The sequence below is a fragment of the Xenia sp. Carnegie-2017 genome, unplaced genomic scaffold (genome assembly GCF_021976095.1).
Source record: "Xenia sp. Carnegie-2017 unplaced genomic scaffold, XeniaSp_v1 HiC_scaffold_6, whole genome shotgun sequence".
NCBI lineage: Eukaryota > Metazoa > Cnidaria > Anthozoa > Malacalcyonacea > Xeniidae > Xenia > Xenia sp. Carnegie-2017.
In genome coordinates this window covers 18,982,298-19,005,138 of record NW_025813526.1, presented here as the reverse complement: position 1 = coordinate 19,005,138, position 22,841 = coordinate 18,982,298, and the positions used below count along the sequence as shown (strand labels likewise).

General features: G+C 32.4%; 2 protein-coding genes across 2 annotated transcripts in view; both read left to right on the top strand.

The window, feature by feature from the left end:
- The first annotated feature begins 3,862 nt into the window (after nt 1-3,862).
- LOC124457239 (U1 small nuclear ribonucleoprotein 70 kDa-like) lies at nt 3,863-13,127 on the top strand. Its single transcript, XM_047007521.1, has 9 exons — nt 3,863-4,159; nt 5,272-5,334; nt 6,647-6,701; nt 7,132-7,190; nt 8,315-8,341; nt 8,917-8,998; nt 10,815-10,916; nt 11,244-11,322; nt 12,476-13,127. Exons 1-9 carry the CDS (start codon nt 4,016-4,018, stop codon nt 12,645-12,647), a joined length of 783 nt encoding a protein of 260 aa, XP_046863477.1. The 5' UTR covers nt 3,863-4,015; the 3' UTR covers nt 12,648-13,127.
- A 5,483-nt stretch (nt 13,128-18,610) lies between these two features.
- LOC124458469 (deleted in malignant brain tumors 1 protein-like) overlaps nt 18,611-22,841 on the top strand; it is an 88,041-nt gene continuing 83,810 nt past the window's right edge. Inside the window, exons 1-3 of the mRNA XM_047008480.1 lie at nt 18,611-18,859; nt 19,114-19,519; nt 22,391-22,779. Coding sequence (XP_046864436.1) covers nt 18,745-18,859; nt 19,114-19,519; nt 22,391-22,779 — 910 coding nt within the window. The 5' untranslated portion in view covers nt 18,611-18,744. The remainder of the gene's footprint in view (nt 18,860-19,113; nt 19,520-22,390; nt 22,780-22,841) is intronic.

Below are 22,841 nucleotides of genomic sequence, written 5' to 3'. Positions count from 1 at the left end.
TTTCCATGTAAATATTCAGGTCCTATATTCACTAAAATATTAATGGTTGTACGTTGACATACCATCTAAATTGACCAAAGATCTTTAAGATCTTGTTGACTGTTTTTTGTTGACGATTCAGAATATGCTTAACCAAAGAATTGTAAATTGTATAAGACGTAACAAATGAATGAAAAAAGTGAAATGTTGTACACGTTTTAATAAAAGCCATGTTAGAAAAAGTAAAATTATTACACATAATGACATGCAAATCTAACAATCTTTGACGTGTCATTATTTTGACTCATCTTGTCAAATTTGTAGATTCTACATACATATAACATTTAATATAAACTTTTAAAGTGTGTAGTTTATATTAATCAGAGAAAGGTCAGTACTTTACAATGGTAAATGGTCCAAAATAAATTACCGTTTGTTTAAAAATTTCATCAAAACTGACAAATGTTGTCCGTATAACACATGCGTAGTACTGTAATTATTTATATAAGTCATTTGTGACACATTACATAAAAACAATCAATTACAGATAAACTTTAAAATCAACATACCTTCACAAATTTAAAAATATTAAAAGCGACGCAACCATCTACATGATGTCTTTGTTTCTGCTTGATAATAAAGAAATTGAAATGCTCACTAAATCTTAAATTTTAATCACCTGCTGTTTTTATTGTAAAATATTGATTTCTGTTCATACCCAATTAAATATGAAATGCAAATTTTTTATTTCAGCTAAGACCGAAGCAAACACAAAGAAGTTTTGACTTGGAAGCTTTATGCCAATAAACCTTCCACAGTTTACTATTATCTATTTCAATTATTGAACATACTGCCTTACATGCAAACTAACTGAAGTAAACATAAAGGAAGACGGGTTAGCCAGCCTTTTACAAGTAAGATAGCTCAAAAATTAAAGATTTATAATTTATGAAGATAAGAAAATCTATAAACAGAGCTTCTCTGTTTAAAAAACCCATCGATATCAACAAATGCTATTCATATCAAAAATGCCTTTCAACAAAGACACAGAAAGGACACAAAGATAATGATCATGCAAATCTGTTGCAACTAATTTTTCCAAAGATATCTAACGCAAAATTTGCGAAATATAAGATATCTAGGTAATAAACTTCATACTCTCTTTCGATGTAAATATTCTAGTCCTATATTGTATAAAATGTTGTACAAATCTTGATAAAAGCCATGTTAGAAAAAGTAAAGTTATTGCACCTAACGACATGCACATGTAACATTCTTTGACGTGTCATTATTTTGACTCAACACCTTAATTTAATAAACTTTGCTGTATTAATATAATTTGAAATAAACGATTGGAGTAAACTGGTATTGATGTGAGAAAAGTCGTATTTTCCACGTGTAATGTATCCAAAATTTGTCTGTGTTTGAAAATCCCACCAAAATGAAGAAAACTTATCCATATAAAACATACGTGGCACTAATTTATAAGTTATATTTAACTATAATATTCGTGACATCAAAACAAAAAAAAATGATGCATGGACACAAAACATTAAATCAGAATGTTAGAATACACCGTTACATAAAGGAGAGTAAACTTTAAAATCAACATACCTTCACAAATTCAAAAAGGATAAAAGCGACGCAACCAACTACATGATGTGTTTGCTTTTGCTTGATAATAAAGAAATCGGACTGTTTAATAAATGCTTGATTTTAATCACCTGATATTTTTATTGTAAAATATTGAATTCTGTTTATATCCAATAAAATATGAAATGCAAATTTTTTATTTTAGCTATGACTGAAGTAAAAACAAAGAAATTTTGACTTAAAAGCTTTATGCAAATAAACCTTTCACAGTTTACTATTATTTATTTCAATTATTGAACATCCTGACTTACATGCAAACTAACTGAAATAATCATAAAGGAAGACGGGGTAGCCACCCTTTTACAAGTAAGATAGCTCAAAAATTAAAGATTTATAATTTATGAAGTTAAGAGCTTCTCTGGAATTGTCAGCGTTCCAACTTTGAAACGTGGTTAATGAAGTTTTGTCATTTGTAAACTTTTGATCTGTATAAACAAATAACTTGATCAGGGGCGTGAGAAGCAAGTAAAAGTTGGGGGGCTCAAGATTTTAGGGGCAGTTTTTATTTAAAAAAGGAATTTCAGAGTAGTTAATCTCGAAATCTCTAATTTTGAATAATTTTGCCACATCTCAGTAATCAGAGATACTTCAAAATTGATAACGTTTGAACTTGACACTTCATCATGCAAAGTTTTGTCATTTTGTGAACTTTTGACGCAAACAAATATTTTAAATTACGGTGGCCCGTATCTGCAAACACGAATAAATATATGAAATTACACAACTAAATATTTCACAATATACCAACTCCTTTTATATAAACATTAACATAAATACTTTATGCACAAGTATATCGTTTTCAATACACAACAAAATGTCGCATCTGTGAACATCAACGATCATAAGGGAACACTTTACGAATAGTCCTGTTACTGCCATTTATCCATATCACGATTGCAAAACGAAGAAACTACTTAGATTAATTACAGTTACAGCGTATAATGCAGCGATTTCGAAAGCATTTTATTTTGGAAAATGAATAGTCAGAGTCGCGCTGAAAATCCATCTTGCGAAGAGATTATAGAGCGTTACTTTAAACAAGGCTTTGATTACCAAAAGATACTTTGTTTTTTGTCTCAATACCATGGCATCAGAATTTCTTCGAGAACCTTAAATACAAAACTTCACTATCTTGGGCTTAAACGAAAGAAAATTGACTATAACTAAGATAATGTTAAAACTCGTATTTAGCAAGAGCTTGACGGTCCTGGCTGTTCTGGCGGTTATCGTGCGGTTTGGCATACATTGCGAATTGAAGGTATGCAGGTTCCACGAGATGTCGTTAGAGTTATCCTAAAGGAACTTGATCCTCAAGGTGTACAACAAAGAAAGTCCAAAACTCTTCGTCGCCGAATTTATCACACCCCAGGCCCAAACTATACATGGCACGTGGATGGATATGATAAGTTAAAACCTTATGGTTTTCCAGTTCATGGGTGCATTGATGGCTACAGCCACAAGGTCCTGTGGTTTAAGGTCTGCAGAACTATCAATGATCCTGCAGTAATTGGACACTTTTTTTTAAATGCTGTGAAAGAGTTTGGAGGTTGTCCCACTGTACTTAGAACCGACAATGGAACTGAAAACACAATTTTGGCTGCCATTCAATCGTATTTTCGATGTGATGGGGCAGATGAATTTGCTGGTGAGAAATCACACAGGTATGGCACTTCACCCTCTAATCAGCACATTGAATACTGGTGGTCCTATTTGCGCAAGAATCGTTCCAGTTGGTGGATGAATTTTTTTAAAGACCTTGTTGAAATTGGTCAACTTTGCCAATCAAATCAATTGCAGAAAGATTGTCTGTGGTTCTGCTTCAGTGAACTTCTTCAGTCAGATTTTACATCAGTCCAACTACACTGGAACACACATTACATACGGAAGTCTAGGTTTGAAACTGTTGCTGGACGACCAGATGAAATGTTCTTTTAAAAGCAAGCCTAGTTGGGAACATGTGCCATTGTATTTTGTATTCAAAATATTTTAGTTGATTCTACATTTCACGCAAGTGAAAGATTTAGCAGTGTTTTTGACAGCTTTTTGTCGCGTATTGTTCAATAATTAACACTTAATAAACCTTATTTACTTGTATCTAGTAGTTTGATTTGTGTTATGATTATTTTGTTGGAGATTTATAATTTTTTTACGCACTTACATATTTATTCGTGTATTGCACATACGGGCCACCGTAGTTTATATTGGTTTACATAGGAGTTATTGTTCCAGTTTATATTACAGTTCACTGGTGTCCCCACAGTACCCATGAGCCCACCCGGCCAACTCAATAGAAATCCTAACTTCTTGACTTCTTCACTCGTTATTGTGTTCTTATTTCGTTGGAACTGGCAGAGTTTGCGAATATTTTAATTTTATAGTCGAAATGACCGCGTTTTTACCGTCAAATCTTTTGGCATTATTTGCTGCTAGACCTCCCATACCATATCTTCCGCCTCTGGATAAACTAGGTCATCAGAAAAAGCCTTGGCCGTACAGTGGAATTGCGAGTATCGTTGCTGACTTCGAGGTATTAAATACGTCGTTGATTTAATGTTGCAATACATTTTAACATCTCTGTGGGTGTTGTTGCGTTTTGAACACTAGAGGAATGAAAAATCAGATATCTCGATTTTGTTCACATGTGTTGAAGTATAGTCCATAGAATGCAAACCGCCTTATTTGACTATAAAATATTGGGTAGTTATCGCGTATTCTATACCGAAACAAACAATTCAGTAGTTTTGGCAATCGACCTGATATACAAAGATTTTTGAAAAACTTTGATGTTCACAGTTCAAGGGAAATATACGTATTAAAATTTTCCCTGCCTTGTTTGTTCTTGTGAAAACCACGTGATTGAAATGAAAAAAATATTTAGGTTTATCAACATAATTTTTCAATAAAGTTGCATGTGAAGCTTCTCAAGAATTTGATGTACTAGAAATTAAATATGATGCAATATATTTTTCTTATTCCAAAATTTTATATCACCAAGTTGACAGCAAGTACATATCTCATATGATTGGGTTTTCTGATTTTTTAAAGTCATATAATAGCTATTGTTTATTGTACCTCATTGTTTTTAAATCAGTCATAAATCCAGATGATATAAGTAGACAGCTACATTAAGTTGAACTTAACAAGTTATTCTTATTCCCTATCTGTTTGAGTACACAGAATGTGAATTTTGATTTCATTTGTAAAGTAATTGAATGGAAAGGTCTAATTTAATCAATTGATGAACTTTCTTTTTCTATTGTGTTTAATTGGATTTGCTCGCTTTTGCGTGATTTTAATAAGATTTTTTTATACAAAGAAATGCTAACATATTAATTCTTTTAATTGTACATATATTATTTTGAAATTTCAAGGTTATATGCACACACATTTCTTGCATTGAAAACTGCCCAAGCTCAGCAATTCTAGTGCTTAGCTCAGCAATTCTAGTGTTGAATGAATGTGCAAAACTTTTGAGCAACATTAATCCCCAACTAAGAGACATTGATTTTCATATTCCTCAGCAACTGACATGTGATTGTGTATAAGGTACATTGCCAATGTGGTATCTATAAAAAACTGAATCACTTCAAAAAGTTTGCAGGTGCTATCAGTAAAATCGACTCTACTTATTTTTCATAGGATCCTGAAGATACACCTTCTCCAACTCGTGCAGAAACTAGAGTTGAAAAAATAGGAAGAAAGGTATGTTTTTGGTTTCAGAGTAGTAAATTTTAAGTTGGTACATCAAACCAGTCAAGTGAAGTAGGTGAAAATTTGTGAAATTGGTAAGTTCCATATTTCAAAATCAAAGCAAACATAGATTATCACTACCTACGTTCAAAAAACATTTTCGTACAAAATCCGATAATATTACGCATTACTGCAAGACTAATGGAGCAACCATTTCTTTGGTGTATTCAGCAGCGAGGTCAGTAGTTTCTGTATGAATGTATGACCTGTCGGCAATCTTCAAAGCTCGAAAATATGTTTTCAATTGGCCAGTTATTGATTTTGACCAGTCTGCAGGCAGGCAACTTTAAGTGTGCTTTGACTGATCTGTAGGTTAGCTTGCAAACTTTCCTTTAATACAATTGGTCAACAAAAGAGCAAAGAAAACCTTCATTGGTCAATTTCTATTGACTGGTCTGTCAGGTCAAAAGTTGAAAATAAACACATCTCACTCAATACAAATCATTGTTCCAACTCAAAGTCTGTATTATAAGGATATTTTAGTGCACTAAATGAAAAAATGGTTGTAACAGCTTGAAAACCTTATTCGGTTTCAAAATATTCCTGCTTTTGGCCTATATGTACGAGGCACACTATCCCTAAAGAGCTGAATTCTAAATTGAGAATGTTAAAGCGGGTGCTGAGCTGATCACATTGTTGAATAGGAAATTATAAAAATGTAAATGCATTTCACTGCAATTTTAGAGCTGAAGTTTATATCCCTCTGGATTAAAAACAAAGATCAAATACACAGCTTTAATAGTACTCATTACATTTTTATTTTGTCATGAAAGCACAACGTTTTCTTTATAAAGTTTACTTTTCTCTGTAATATGTCTCTGCTAGTAATTAGACCTATTTGCATTTTATTTCAAGTGCTTAAAAAGTCTTGAAGGTGTGTAGAGTTTATCTTAAAAATACATTTTCATTTTTGAGTTATTTAACAATATTATGACTTATGATTTTTGAGATAGGGCAAAAAGTTGTATTGAGCTTTGCTTACATTTCAGAAAAATTTGAACTTTAATTAGTATTAATATATTCATGTCAGTATCAAAATTGTATGAAGGGGATAAGATAAAGAGCTGGATCCACCACTGTTCTCATCGTACAAATTTTTAAAGAAGTTCAATAAACTTGTGAGAGGATCAGTTGTCAGAATAAACAGTTGTTAATTTATAACATAATATATATATATATCTAGTATACAATAAGTGATGGTGGTGGCTGATGGTAAAATATTTAACTAGAGCTGCAGCTTACATGTTGTATTTTTTGAAAATAGAAATGTGAAAGAATTGATAAAAACAAAGCGGATTTGGAGAAAGCTGCAGAAGAATGTAAGTTGATCCTAAATTGTTATAAATGTTCTAAATTGTTTTATTTTATGTTGCAGGCTGTTGGTGAAGAGTAGTGATTAAATAAATCTTATGTGATGTTTACTTTTCACTAGAACTTAGCACTGAACCTTTAACATTGACAAAATGAAGTGCGTTGTGAACATACCTGTATTTTTGTACCAATATAATTTAAAAAAAAGCTTAACTATATTGCCTTTAAGTCAACTAAAACAGGAATAAGCTGTATTAATACCAAAATTTGTCAGGCAATGCAACAAAATCATTTGCCACTGACTCTTAACACTCCACGAAAGATGGACAAAGTCACTAGTGTTTTAGTGGTTTGTACTCCACTAAGAGGGGACAAAACTCAACATCATAAAAACTGTGAAATTTACGCACTGTATGATATTTATTTTAATTATTTTAGGGGATCCTCACACAAAATCAGTCACGGATGCATTTAAAACTTTATTTGTTGGGAGACTGGTAAGCAATATTTTTTAGGAATAGGAGTTGAGCATTACTTCGGGGCTGTTCATACGAGCCCAGCTAACTGGGATTCAGTGAGGCGTTAATTGATTTTGGCAAATGGAAACAATTCTATTCTTATGTGTCATTAGATAAATCTTCTAGAGCAACTTCACTATATTTTGATTTAATAAGTATGCAAAACATTTAAAATTGAAACAACCAGTTTGGCCTAATTTGAGAATTTCAACAGGAATGGCTTGTGGCACTTAGCAAACAGCTGTAATCTTTAAGCTTGAAGTTTTGCACCCTTTCAATGCCTCAAAATCAATTAACGCCTCGATGAATCCCGTGTAGCCGGGCTCATATGAACAGCCCCTTAATTAGATGAGTACATTGTTAATTGTTTTAATTATTCGTTATATGCATACCGTATGTAACCAGGTTTTTTTAGTGATTTACACCCACCATTACATGTATGTATAGTTAAGGTTATCGAGAGCTCACTATAACGGTCGGTCAACGGCAATGACCGCCCCAAAAAGCTTGTTGACCGGTTTGTTTACGTTACCGGTCATTTTGACCTACCTTATTTTTACGTCTTTCCAAGTACTCCAGTCGTGCGATGCATGGTAACAACTTTACAGCTTGAAACATCAACAGGAGAGTTTGTTTTCTCAAAAAATTATCTTTTCACCTTCTATGGTGCAAGTTGTGCCTAAAGTGAATGTTCGAACCAGGGAGTATTGTTACAAGGATCTTTATAGACTGTTGGTATTCCGATAAATTTGGCGGCATTCTTCTTCATAGCCAAACGTTGATTACTTCTAAAAGTTACTCCTTGCTTAACTCAGAAATGACTACTCACAGCTTGTCGGAATGTTAGCCTATTCAGACACCAACAATCGTTTTAAGGACTTCGCCAACTTGAACTTTGTCCTTCTCGTCTACAAACATGTTTACATAATTGCGTAAAAGCACCTTCGTTAATACTTGTTTAATGTAAAAGACGAGTTTTTTCCAAATAGACATGTTTAGATATCTCATTCATTTGCGGCTGTGGACGTTTCTGTCGTTGTTTTGAGACCTGGTATGTTTATGAATGTATCTGAAAGGTTTTGATACGATAATCTTGGAGAGAGATGGAGGTTTATGGTCCTGTAAAATCGGTCAGTGTACTTAAAGTGCCTATATCGTGTTTTGCATTTCTGCCATTTAAATAGTTCAGAGTACTTTTAAAATATGATTTTGCTGGATATTTTCGCACTCCAAGTTGAAAAATTGACCATTTTCATTATTTGACCGCCAGAATAAAAACTGGCAACTAATGTTATTTTGACGTCACATCGGGAATTCATCTGATGCGTTTTGTTTAAAATTAGATGTATTTGAACATCCACGACACAAGATGTCATACACGTGGCAAATGCAACAATATAGCTATGCTTTTGAGGAAATTATGTGTAAAATACAGTGTTTTCTTAGAACGGGTTCCCGATATGACGTCAGATCTAGACATTCGCCCTAGTTTTTTTGATGTTAAGGTCAGGCAAATCATCACCGACTTTGAGCTCTAAAAAATGCACGAAGATCAAATTTTCGGTTTATAAAATATGGTCAACTTGTTTTTAGGACATGACGTTTTATAAGGAAGTGTTTTTGGCTTATTGAAAGCAATAAGTTGTCTTCAAGGATAAGAACTTTGAGTGATTTTTATGATTGTCTGTATCTTCTCCGCATGTAGATTCAAATGGTGACCAATTCTACAACAGGAAAACCTCGTGGTTATTGTTTTGTCGAGTTTGAACATGAAAGGGACATGCATAGTAAGTTCTACCATTACAAGTTCTACCATTACAAGTTCTACCATTTGTTTTGTAATGAACAATTTTAGTTCTTTAATGAGCGCAAAGTTTCGAAATCGTTTATTTTTCTAAATGACCGTGTTGTGGTAAGTTGTCTGTAATGGTAAGTCGTTGAACACAGCCTGGTTAGTACGATGCTGTTGTTGGAACAAAATCCGATTTTTTTATCACGTTTTTAATAATTTTCTCACTGCAATGCCATCGATATCTACCACCATTTTTTTCCGGTTGTGTTTCCAACACTTTCAATTCCAATGCAATCAAAGTAATATGCTGCTATTATTAAATCATTGCAGTGCAAATACTGTCGATATTTCCAAGTGAATGGCAACAGACGATTGCTCGCTCCTATGCCATGGCTAACACTACTTGATCATTTGAAATGTTTCATTTTAACTGGTGGGTATTTTGGTGGGTATAGGTTCGTATTACATTCGAATGCTTTTAAAACAAAGAAAATATTGTTTACTCAAAAAGAGGCAAATAGTTTTGCAAAAATTCAAATTTCTGATGACGAAAAATACGTTTTAATAGCTCTTGCAATGCTAACTTATAAATTTCAATTCCACTCACCAAAACTGCTGTTTTACAAACCTACAATGCCCTATTTTTGGCACTGCGTACAATGTGTTTAAAATGCACAAAGTGTAGCTTCACTTGACTTAAGTCCAAATCTAAGTAATGTTAAATCTCTCGTACTATAGCACTGTGTTGCGAAATAGAAAGTGATGTGATCAATTTCGATTAAATTTTGAAAGCTAAGCTTGTCTACTACAGTATAAGATTATGAAAAATTATACATTCGAATATACATAGGCGATGCTAGCTTTCTCTTTGACTTCAAAACTTCCTCCAAGTATTGAAATATCCCCTTGGAAAAGTCGTCCCCAATTTCACTCAATTCGAAGTGAATAATTTTTTTGAATGAATTAATGAAAAGTTTGGACAAGTTAATAAGAACTCTGAATCATGTTTGTGTAAGTATATGTGTTTTGTAAGTATGGAGTATTTGCCATTTTAAAGTTGAGGTATTCCCCTTGTCTTCAGAAGCAATTTTTATTTTACCTATATCGGAATAATTACGACGGTGTTTTCGATAGGCGGCTCTTATATATTCTCCGTTTACCTGTGATTCGAAATAGTGTGAAATGACTTACAGGTTATGATATAAGTCAAGTAACGGCGCCATTTTATACAAATTTTATAAGCTTCGGTTTTGATCCCAAACAAATTATATTTTATACCATAAAAGTCAAGCATGTCAACAACGATCCAGCGTTCGTCAAAATAAATTGAGCCCGGTCACGTGGAATTCAAGCTAAGCTACAGTCTCGAAAAAAGCAGAAAGAGTTAAATAAATATATGGGTCGTGTAACTATAAAACATTTCCAAATCGTGAACAAGTTTTATTTAAATAGTATTAAATATGCAATCTTATTTGAACTATATTCATTAAATCTACTTCATTTACTAGCCATGCACTTGATAGGCTACCCACATGTACGCATTTCGTACCTATTTTTACCGTCCAGCCTACGTGATGCAAACCTCGACTGAAATAAATCATACAAAGCTGTTTCTCGATGTTTGCTACCAATATTTTTCGCTACAGTAAGCAAATATGGGGTAAGGTTGATTGGTCGGTTTATCTTCAAGTGTTGTCGATTTCTGGTCTCGGTGTATCCACCTGCCTACCTTATAAGCTATGTACTAGGCAGTTGTTTGGTTTTTTTGGTGTTTGTTTGAGTTAGTCCTTAGTTGTTTCGTACCATTGTAGCCGCTTATAAACATGCTGACGGTAAGAAGATTGACGGCAGGCGTATAGTAGTTGATGTGGAAAGAGGAAGAACAGTGAAGAACTGGAAACCTCGACGTTTAGGTAAATAAGATGGTGATTTTTGGAAAAAATTTATTTATCAACGAGTGGAAGGAAACTGTCACTGCGAACAAAATGTAAAATAATTGGGGTATCAATCTAAGTTTTAGGAAATAATCAATCAATGTCAATCCTAAATTTTAGGAAGGATTTCAAGCCATAAGTAGGAACGTGTATTTTAGTATCCTAAATTTTTATCTGTTAGCCCTGGGCTCATATAAGTTCGTGAGTTCTTTTTATGGGCTAGAAAGGGACTGCTGCTACACACTTGGTATATTTCAATTTCATATTTTTGTGCTATAAGTTACGTCTTTCTGACTTTCTATCAAGGTGGAGGGCTAGGTGGCACACGAAATGGTGCTCCTGAAGCAAACATAAAGCATTCTGGCCGCGTCGAAAATTTTGACAGGTATGATGAATGTTCGTTAGCTGTAAATGATTTGCCATAATCGTAATTCAGTTACTTGTTTTAGTGCTATTTTTATTGTGGTTTGAAAATTATTGTTCAGCAAAAGATTAATCCCATAGTTAACCATGATGTAACGTGATCAAGTGATTTTTTCCCCGCATTAAGGCCCGTTCACACTATCCGATTAGTCGGATCACAAAAAATGGATCGTGTGAGCACATACAAAGCGAGCTTTCGACAGTCGGATCCGTCAGTCTGAAAATTCGCCGATGTTACGGATGTTCTGTTTGTTTAAATTAATGTTCCAATTGTGTCGCAGAGAGTACTTAAAAATTTCTTTTGTTTATGCGGGGCGACAAATGTAATAACTGTCATTTAGATTTAAGATCTTAACTGTCGTTTAGACCTTAATTGCAAATTGCATCGATTTTTGAAGAATATTACCAAACGTTTACAATATACGAACAAGGGGGAGTTTCGTTCTGAGCCAATCATAGGTTAGTTTACGTTTTAAAAATTAGCCAATCAGAACTCGCAAAACGCGAAAATGTAAACAAAAGGATTGAGAAATTTGCACTTTGTTTGAAGCCTTTGGTGAGCTACGTTTTTGAGTAAATAAATATAAAAAGCAAAGATTCATATAAAGCAACACTTTTTCTTCAAATTCCTCTTGGGCATTTTAAAATTGCGATCTAGAACGGAATTTATCGGCTGTTTAATAGCTACCATTTTACACTCGCGAAGTAGCATTGATTATGTGCTTGGTTTACAAGGGGTTCACCAGTCAGAGCGTATGTGGAACTTTTATTCTGGCGCAATTAGATTGCTCCAACTTTCCATTGCTCTATGGATTTTGCAGTCTTTACTTCAGGCTGGTTTTTAAAGTTACTGGTCGGGTAATGTGGTATTCTAAAGGAAAGAATTTTTTTAACCGTTAAAATTTTCGCTTTTCAATGTTTGTACTATGCAATTATTATGAAAACCACGTGTTTCATTTCATTAAAATTTTAAGTAGACAAGTATTGACATTTGCATTTCAACATGTGCAACTTGTACGGAACCTTAGGAAAACTAAAAACCAGCAGTCCCGAATATTTTAAATTCAATTTATATTATTGTCAAATTTCCAAAATGGATTTTACTATTTTTTTAGGGATCGCGAGCGAGATGAACGTGATCGTGGTGGTGAATATCGTGACCGTTCAAGGCGTGATCGTGAACGAGACCGTGGCCGTGATAGAGATCGCGATAGACATGATCGTCGCCGAGAAAGGGATCGTGACGTTCGGGATCGTGATGGTCGGGATCGCGGGGGTCGGTTATAAACAAAAACGCACGCAAAGTAACGATATAATAAAAAAAATAAAGCTTACTCCGAACAAAAAGTTCATTTTTAACTCAATATTTGGGAAGAAAACAAGACAATTTTTTATTTGAATAATTATACTTTGAATTTGTTACACGTTCATCGTCAAGACTATATTTACAAGAGAACTGACGCTCTACTGATATGAATGTCACATCATTCCAACGGAAGTGTGAAGTGGGTGGTACTAACATACCACACTATAACCCAGGAAATATTCTCTCAACACTACTCAATCCTCTCGCTTCTAATGAATTTACTCTTAACGATTCGTTCGTTGCCGTAAACTCTATCCACATTATTCCTAAAAATTTATTGAAGGCTATCAATTCGTTTCGTTTGACGTCGAATCTTTATTTACCAACGTGCCTTTGAACAGAGCAATAAAAATAATTTTGGAAAGAAATTTTTGAGAAAATCAAATTTTAACTAAACTTGAGGAAAGAACTCTTAAAAAACTTATTATTGACTGTTGCATTAAAAGCGCTTTTTCTTTCGACAATGAAATTTTTTAAACAAACCGATGGGGGGGCTTCAATGTACTCCTCCTTAGCCCCCATACTCGCTAACATAATTTACAACACACTGAAACACACTGTGCAGTCGCTTTGGTCGCGGGACTAAAGCGAATTGATGCGCGCGTTAGTCGCTTGAACGTCAGAAACACACATGCAAAAACGAGTATGGCGACCACATTGCGACTATCAACATGGCGTCTAGTCATCAGGCTAAGTTACTAGCATCTGTTTGCATATTGTACGAGCTGGAAGAGGTTGAAAAACGGGAAAAAATAATAAAATGAAAAGATGATGGGCTCGTCAATAAACAGGCAAAGGAGAGTACAAGGAGATTTTCTGCACTTGGTTCAAGAACTAAGAACCGATGAGGAGCAGTTTAATCTGTATTTTCGCATATAAAAAACCACGGTGATAAAACGTGGTGATAAAACGTGTGTGTGCGTGTGATCACCACGTGGTGATAAAACGTGGTGATAAAACGTGTGTGTGTTTTATCACCACGTGGTGATAAAACCACCGTGTTTGTGACCACCTGATAAAACCACCGTGGTTTACCACCGTGGTGTTTGTGCAGGTTTTATCTGTATTTTCTGCATTCGGTGAAAATGAAAAACCACTTTCCTGTATGATGATTGTAAGTTATGAAAATTTAAGTGGAAAATGTAAATTTTGCTCTGAAAATGTTTACGGAGGGGGAGGGGTGGTGGGGGTCACAACATTTATGTGTCTTTTTTGTCCTTATTCTTTGCATTTTTGAGAGGGGAAAGGGAATGAATAGGTTGAAATGATCTAACTATATTAAAAACATGAGAAACTAAAATCATGTGAAATGGGATGTATAACGATAATTACCTAAGAAACTAGCCTTGTATGAATATAATGTACTTTGGAAAGGTTTCATGTTAGGTTAAGTAAAAAGGGGTAAACCATATTATAATGAACTCTAAAAATTGAACAAAAGTTGCTTATAGACAATACTTATTTTGGCTTGTAGTATCTTATCTATGAACAGAAACTAACATCTGCAGTGCATATTTTTCTTTTACATTGTAGAGACACTTGAAATAGTTGACCAATTTGAATAACGTCAAAATAAACATTTTTTTCCCGGGGTATTGTTATAAGGAATTAAAATAATTTGGTCTGTTATTTTCAATGTAAATGGTATTTCTTGGACTTGCTGAAACAATATTTTTGTTGCATATTTTTTCTGACACTAAATTTCAGCAATTATGGCTCTTCATCCCAAAATAAAATGAAAAATCATCAAAAATTTTGTGTCCCCGTCCACAGAAAAGTACTCGTCTTGTGTTGATGTCAAAATTCAAAATGCCAATATTACTAGCACTTTAAGACACGACAAGTTTTGTTTCAGTTACATTTTTTCTAAGTTGCTGTTGGAGAAGGATAGAAAATAAATTATCAGAATTCGAAGGAGAAATTTCATTGATAGCCAAATTTCCTCTTCAATGGTAAGCAAAGAAAACATAAAGAAAACTTAAAATTCAGAGTTTATAACATAATGCAAGAACAATAGCTCCTATGGATTTCACTTCCTTATTAAGAACATACATTTCATTTATCATAGTTATGCTTATACGTAATCCAACAGTTAATCTAACACAATCTTTATCTTATAAAATACTTAAAGCTTTATGAAACATTTTTGTATGTTTTTTTAAGCATTTTCTGTAATTTAGGGTAGCGCAGCATGCATCATATATACATAGCTGCCATCTGGCAATTTGACTAGTCTAAAATTCTTTAAAAAATTTTACCGTTTCGCAAATCTCTTTATCATTTCATATTTATCCTTATGATGAAAACAAAAACGAATTGATTGATCACAACCAACGATAAAGTTCTACTAATTGATATTTAGGAATGTCTGGAAATGTATTAAATCATAATTACATTGATACGCCAGAGGAAATAGTAGCTACATCAAAAATATTCAGAGCAACAATCATTAAGTATTTTTAGTCTAAATACAGATAACAAAAAAATTTTTTTAAACTATCATAGACATTTAAGAATTATGAAATTTTTGCAAAGTGTTTTACGTTTTTACATGAGAATGATGGTAAACTAAAACTTGAATGCATGTATGATAAAGAATATTTGATTAGTCATTGAAACTAAGATTTAGGATTGAGAGAAATAATCAAGAGAAAGAGGTACATAATTCAACAAATTGAAATAGGGCAAATCATCATCAAACAGAAATACAGAAGCCATTTTAAAGAGAAAGAAATATATGCAGAACAAACGATACATGTCTTGGCACTTGTTTGTTCTGCTAAATTATTCAATATTACAAGACCATTTTTGAAGATGGAAAACGCTTTTTAACTGTCTGAAACAAAATATTTGAAGATGTAAGAATTTTTCAATATTGCAAAGTTGCATTCTTATATTTAGTTCTTCAGACTTTTTTTACTTTGACAGTTCTGTCAAAATGCTCAGAAATTTCATTCAATTCAGAACTTATATAATTATGGAGTCGAGCTTCTCTTTACGACAGACAGATGTTGTAAACAGAATATCATGTATATCATGAATAATGTAATTCATAAATTTTGCTCTGAAAATGTTTAAGGGGGGAGGGTTTACAACATTAATGTGTCTTTTTTGTCCTTATTTTCAGCATTTTTGAGAGAGGAAAGGGAATGAATACGTTGAAATGAATTAAATATAATAAAAACATGAGAAATTAAAATCATGCCAAATGGGATGTATAAAGATAATTACCTAAGAAACCAGCCTTGTTTCAATTTGATATACTTTAGAAAGTTTCTTGTTAGGTTAAGTAAAAAGGGGGTAAACCATATTATAATGAACTATAAAAATTGAACAAAAATTGCTTTTAGACAATACTCCTTATTTGGCTTTGTAGTATTTTATCTATTAACGGAAACTAACATCTGCAGTGCACATTTTTTTTTAGTTTATAGAGACACTTGAAATAGTTGACCAATTTGAATAACGTCCACATAAACATATTTTTCACGGGGTGTTTTTATTTGAAATTAAAGTAATTCGGTCTGTTATTTTCAATTTAAATGATATTTCTCGGAATTGTTGAAACAATATTTTTGTTGCATATTTTTTCTGACACTAAATTTCTGCAATTATTGTTCTTTATCCCAAATATATATAAAAATCATGAAAATTTGTGTCACCGTCACGTATATAGTTCATCTATAAAGATAATCATCTAAGAAACTAGCCTTGTTTGAAAATGATGTACTTTAGAAAGTTTCATGTTGGGTTAAGTAGTAAATGGATAAAACATAATATAATGAACTCTAAAAATTGAACAAATGTTGTTTATAGACAATGCTCTTTTTTGGCTTCTAGTATCTTATCTATGAACAGAAACTAACATCTGCAGTGCATATTTTTCTTTTAGATTGCAGAGACACTTGAAATACTTGACCAATTTGAATAACGTGAAAATAAACATTTTTTTCCCGGGGTATTGTTATAAGGAATTAAAATAATTTGGTCTGTTATTTTCAATGTAAATGGTATTTCTTGGACTTGCTGAAACAATATTTTTGTTGCATATTTTTTCTGACCCTAAATATCAGCAATTATGGCTCTTCATCCCAAAATATAATGAAAAATCATGAAAATTTGTGTCCCCGTCCACAGAAAAGTACTCGTCTTGTGTTGATGTCAAAATTCAAAAAGCCAATATTACTAGCACTTTCAGACACGACAAGTTTTGTTTCAGTTACATTTTTTCTAAGCTGCTGTTTGAGAAGGATAGAAAATAACTTATCAGAATTCGAAGAAGAAATTTCATTGATAGCCAAATTTCCTCTTCAATGGTAAGCAAAGAAAACATAAAGAAAACTTAAAATTCAGAGTTTATAACATAATGCAAGAACAATAGCTCCTATGGATTTCACTTCCTTATTAAGAACATACATTTCATTTATCATAGTCATGCTTATACGTAATCCAACAGATAATCTAACACAATCTTTATCTTATAAAATACTTAAAGCTTTATGAAATATTTTTGTATGTTTTTTTAAGCATTTTCTGTAATTTAGGGTAGCGCAGCATGCATTATATATATACATAGCTGCCATGTGGTAATTTGACTAGTCTAAAATTCTTTAAAAAATTTTACCGTTTCGCAAATCTCTTTATCATTTCATATTTATCCTTATGATGAAAAGAAAAACGAATTGATTGATCACAACCAACGATAAAGTTATACTAATTGATAATTAGGGATGTCTGGAATTGTATTAAATCATAATTACATTGATACGCCATAGGAAATAGTAAGCTAAAACTTGAATGCATATGTGATAAAGAATACTTGATTGGACATTAAAACTGTAGTTTATGATTGAAGGAAATGATAAAGAAAGAGAGGTACATAGATCAACAAATTAAAATGGCGTAAATCATCATCAAACATCAATACCGAAGTCATTATAAAGAGCAAGAAGTACATGCAGAACAAATGATACATTTCTTGGCTCTTGTTTGTTCTTGTTTGTTCTATGTTTCTTGCTTCTTCTGCAACAATCATTCAATATTGCAAGAATATTGAAACAAAATATTTGAAGAAGTAGGAATTTTTAATACTGCAAAGTTGCATTCCTCTATTTAGCTTTTAGACTTTCTTTACTTTAGCAGCTCTGTCAAAATGCTTATAAATTTCATTTAATTCAGAACTTATATAATTAGGAGAGTCGAACTTCTTTATACGACTAACAGATGTTGTAAAGCAGAATATCATGTATTGCTTAAAGGGCCTCCCTTTCTGTAACTAGACGGCATGTAGTTACAGAGACAAACGAGTCTATTAAACACTAAGCAACAGACTATTTTGCATTTAATTTTGCTGGCTTAGTTAACAATACGTTTTTCCCATTCATCTGGTAAACTGAGTTAACAAAAGCAAATTTGAAATCAACCGATTTTAAATTTTTTGTAAACTGCTCTTGGTGAATTTCATAATTTGCGTCATTTCCTTATAGTGGACATTAAAATGTATTATTTCTTTCTATGCTTTCGTTTCCTAGAAACCTTATATCTATTTATTCAAAAAACTTTCTATGCTGGTAAAACCTACTTATATGAATTGTTGTAAGCATGAGTCGTTATAATGAACAATTTGCCTAATCTATTGCAACAATATTCAATCATCATCAATTTTCTGAAAGCAAACGTGGAAATACTTTTGGAGAAGGAAGTTAAAATGTTACATAATTATAGAAATCAATACTTGATTTATACATCCCCAAAAGTTACAAACAAACTGATTATATGATTATATTGATGATAAGCCTTTCATAAAAAATGTAAATGTTTTGCTACGAAAGCTTTAAAGAAATTAATAATCATCCATCTTCTAACAAATAGGAAATAAAGATGATATCAAACTCAACAAAAGTCTTTCTTGGGACTCTTATAATACTGTCTATTAGTGTACAAATAGTAAATGGTAATGACGACATATCAATCTGCAAGAAAAGCTTAGAGACATTAACAGAAAACGTGAAAGAATGGATGGAAACTTGCGTTGATAAAAATGGCAATGACGATAACACAACTGCATGCAAGGAAGTAAAACAATACAACAAAGAAATGATGCAAATGCAAACAGAAATGTGTTTCTACAAAGGTATATTCATTGAATTTGACAAATTTTCATAGTTTCTTGTTCATAGCACCAAAAACAATATTCAATAATAATAGGTAGAAGTTATGCAGCCAATCTAATTTCAGTTATTAGTAATATTTCTACAGTGAAAAATTCTTTCTGAAAATACTTATTCTGGTCTTTCACAAAATTTTATGATCATAAAGTCTATAAAAATTTGCATTTTTTGAATCCACTCGCATCGTTGTTACTTATAGTTTTTATTATTTATTTAGATGTTTATCCAAAGCCATATTTGATTATTATGAGCTTCGATAAAGTATACTCTGTCGATTCTATTACTGGAGATATTCATGTCAGCACTATTAATGGATCCAGTAAGAATAAATTTGACCATTCATCAAAATATAATGACATAGAAATTGATGTAGTTGAGAATGTGCTTTACTACATTGATGACAAAGACATCAAACGGGGAAATTTTGACTTAACTAGAAACGAAGTTTTTGCGAAAAATGTTTTTGTTCATGATATTACAGTTGACTGGATTGGTCGTCGTATCTTTTACATTGACTCCACGAACATTATCTACCAAATTCATTTGAAAACGAAAATTACAAGTGTTATGAGGCTTCAACCAAGCTTACAATTTTCCAGCATTGCATTTGACTCAAAACATGGGTAAGGCGATATTGAAATTTTTTTATTTACTTGTAAGCGTAATCAATGTCAATCTATTGGAGGGTTTTCTTAAGTAAGGTAAGATTTTTTATTATTAGAGACGGCATTTTAATTTAATAGAAAAGTTGAATTTTTGAAGTCCGTATTATGGCATGTTATTTAGAGGTACAAGAATAAAAAAAAATATTGATTTTCGAGGGAAAACAAAACTCGCTTTTACCCAAGGGAGCAAATATTAAGTATTTTTTTGTGTATAAAGAAACAAACGTCATATATTTCGACGGCTTTTCAATAAAATGCCTCATAGTCACGCAATATTTTATTGCGTGACTATGAGGCATTTCAAACCAACTGAAAGGATGAGCTCAGCTCGTGTGATTATTCAGCACACATGCAGTAGAAAATAACATGCAGATCCTGAAATTGCAAAAATCGACAGCGATATTTATGTTGAGCAACCAAAAAGCTTTGAGAAATATGTAACAACGGACTGATCAATGTTTATAATTGACGAAGTCGTTAAATAAAATAAAACAGACCGATAGAAACAGCAATAAATATTAAATAATTATTTTACCGATGAAACTTTAGTCAAATACTCACAGAATATTGGTTTGCCACAACCAAAAACAAAAAAGTAGTCCAACTTCACTGTGCAACTTGCTGTTGTACATTTAATAAGATTACTGGCTTCGGCTGGCCACCTAAGAGGGCTTTTCTTTAGCAGAAAATGCAATTTGCTTGAGGCCTCCATGGTAATCATATGCTTAATAAGATATGCCCTACACAAAAGATTTCAACAGATTGGGAGCATTGTTTGTTGCTTTGCTGTGCCCTTTCATATACTGTGCAACAATCTCAATACGAAATAGCAATAAAGTTTTAAAAAATTCACGAAGGTGGTGAACGTAAGAAACTTCAACCTTTCGTTTTTTATTGAAGATAAAAAAACTGCGCACATTCCCACGTAGTTACATCAAAAATATAAAAAAGAATTTTAGTTTTCAAAAAATGTGGCAATTTAGAAAAAAATCAGTATATCAAGTTTATAGTTTTTCAAGCCTTCTTTTAACTTGCATTGAATGGCGGAGTATATTGAAAAGTCAAGAGTTGCAAATTAAGTGTCTGCACACTACCCTGCAATAAATCCAATCACACATCCAATCAAATCACGGGATTGGAAAATCGTTCCAATACCTTTAGTTCATGCAGTGTTTCTTAGTGTAATTGATGCAAACGTTAGATCTGTAGTTGCTCAACTGATGATGAATCTGAAGATAATAATCACTTTAGAGATTAAAAAGAAATTGTCTGAAAAGCCTGTGAAGCGAGAACTTTCTGAATATGTTATAATTAATTTACAAATTTAAAAATTTCCTCTTCTAACGATTCCTATGAACTCTCCATTCATGAGAGCCTTCTAATTAATAAATACAAGTCTTCACTCATCGTTCAAGAAAGTTCCATTGCACTTAACCTCTCTTAGCGTCAGTATATTTTACTTCTCAACTTCTTTATCATGTATTCCATTTTGCACCGCCTCCTTAATACGTAATTTAACACCTTTTGTAAATACAATATCTTGTTTTAATATCTCATTATAAATTATAATTTGACTGAATATGTCTTGAGTAAGGACGAAACGTCGGTATAAATTCCATTTTACAAATTTTGGTCTATTTCTATGGCTCAAATTAAAACTTTATGTTGGGCATTAATTTTTATCATATTACAAGAAAAAATTAATTTTCACGAACACAAAAAACCAAAAGAACTTTAGTATATACGAGAAAGTTTTTAAAGAGTTCGGGGCAAGGTGAAATGAACGACAAGAAGACATGGACTTTACTGTTACTCAAATGAGTAATACATTTAAGAAATGTGTAAGAGAATGCAAATATGCTGCGATGATAATTAAAACTGCCAGTTGCATCAAACATTTTCGATAAAGTAAGGATAAAGTAAGGGCCATAGTGTTCAAGCAGTTTTTGCAGCTTGTCTAATCAAGAGAATCTTAAAAACACGAACATGACATGGCAATAGAATAATCATCTTCAAATGATACAATAGCGCTAGCTCCAGTATCAATTTTTTCTAATTTTTCATAAAAACAATGAAGAAATTTGACAATTAAAAAGAGAAGGTTAAGATAGTTGTAAAAAATCGTTTGTCCAAACAAACTGAAAAAAAGTATCAACAAAAGACAATGTTTGTGAAGCTATAGCTCTTTTCAAGACATTTGTAGACGATGATCCATCCAAGGAGCTGCTACTTTTCATGCAAGATGAAACTGAAAAATTAAGAAAGCTTAAACCTGAAATGACAAAGCTTTCTTAAATTTATATCTACATTAAATGGTGCATATCATTTACCAACACCAAATTTTCAATTCCAACAAAATTTCCACGCATCAGGTAATTTTTAGCATTATCAATTACCAACACAATTCATTCAGCAGCCACTCCAAACTACAGCATTACTCATTCCGACAATAATCTCAAACAATACCAATTGTTACAGAAGTTATGTGAATAAAAATGACATATTACATTTATTATGCTCTGAATCACATGCAATATTTAATTACTTCATATATTTTAGTTCGGTTTTCAAACGAGGGATTTCAAATGATAAAGATGATCTTTTCCTGTTAGCTACAATAGCTTTATGTTGCTATAATATCAAATTTTATGAATATGTTCCATTAAACCGTCTTTATATGAAAGTAGTTCTGAATACTTTGACAACATCTTTGTCTAAACTAAAAAAATATTCTATCTTTCCTTTTATGTATATATTAGTCTGTTTATTGTTTATGTATTTCATTACGTATAGAGAAAACTAATGTACAAAACAAATATTTTTATTAAGGTATCTATTCTTGGCAGAAAGTACAGAACGTTTCTTATGGTTATGGAACAAGACTGCAAATAAACATCATATTCTTTCAGTTTCACTTCAGTCAATAGCACATGATCTAACGCTTGACATGGCTAAAGAGAAAATTTATTGGCGAGTTTCAAACGGAAATGTTTTTTCTTGTGATTACTACTCCCATGATGTAATTGATTTTGGAACTTCAGGATCTCCCATGGCAGTATTTAAAGATTCCATTTATATCATAACTAGTGTCGGACGAAGTGTCGTTAGTGTCCATAACACAACAGATCAACGTACGAGCCGTAAATATTTTCTTCCTGTAAACAACGGTTATCTTGATTTGGCTGTAGCTATACACAGTATCACTCCTGACTCAAACGGTAGTTAAATATTTACTTATTCACATAATAATCTAAGAATTGCAAAAACTCTCACGCTAATG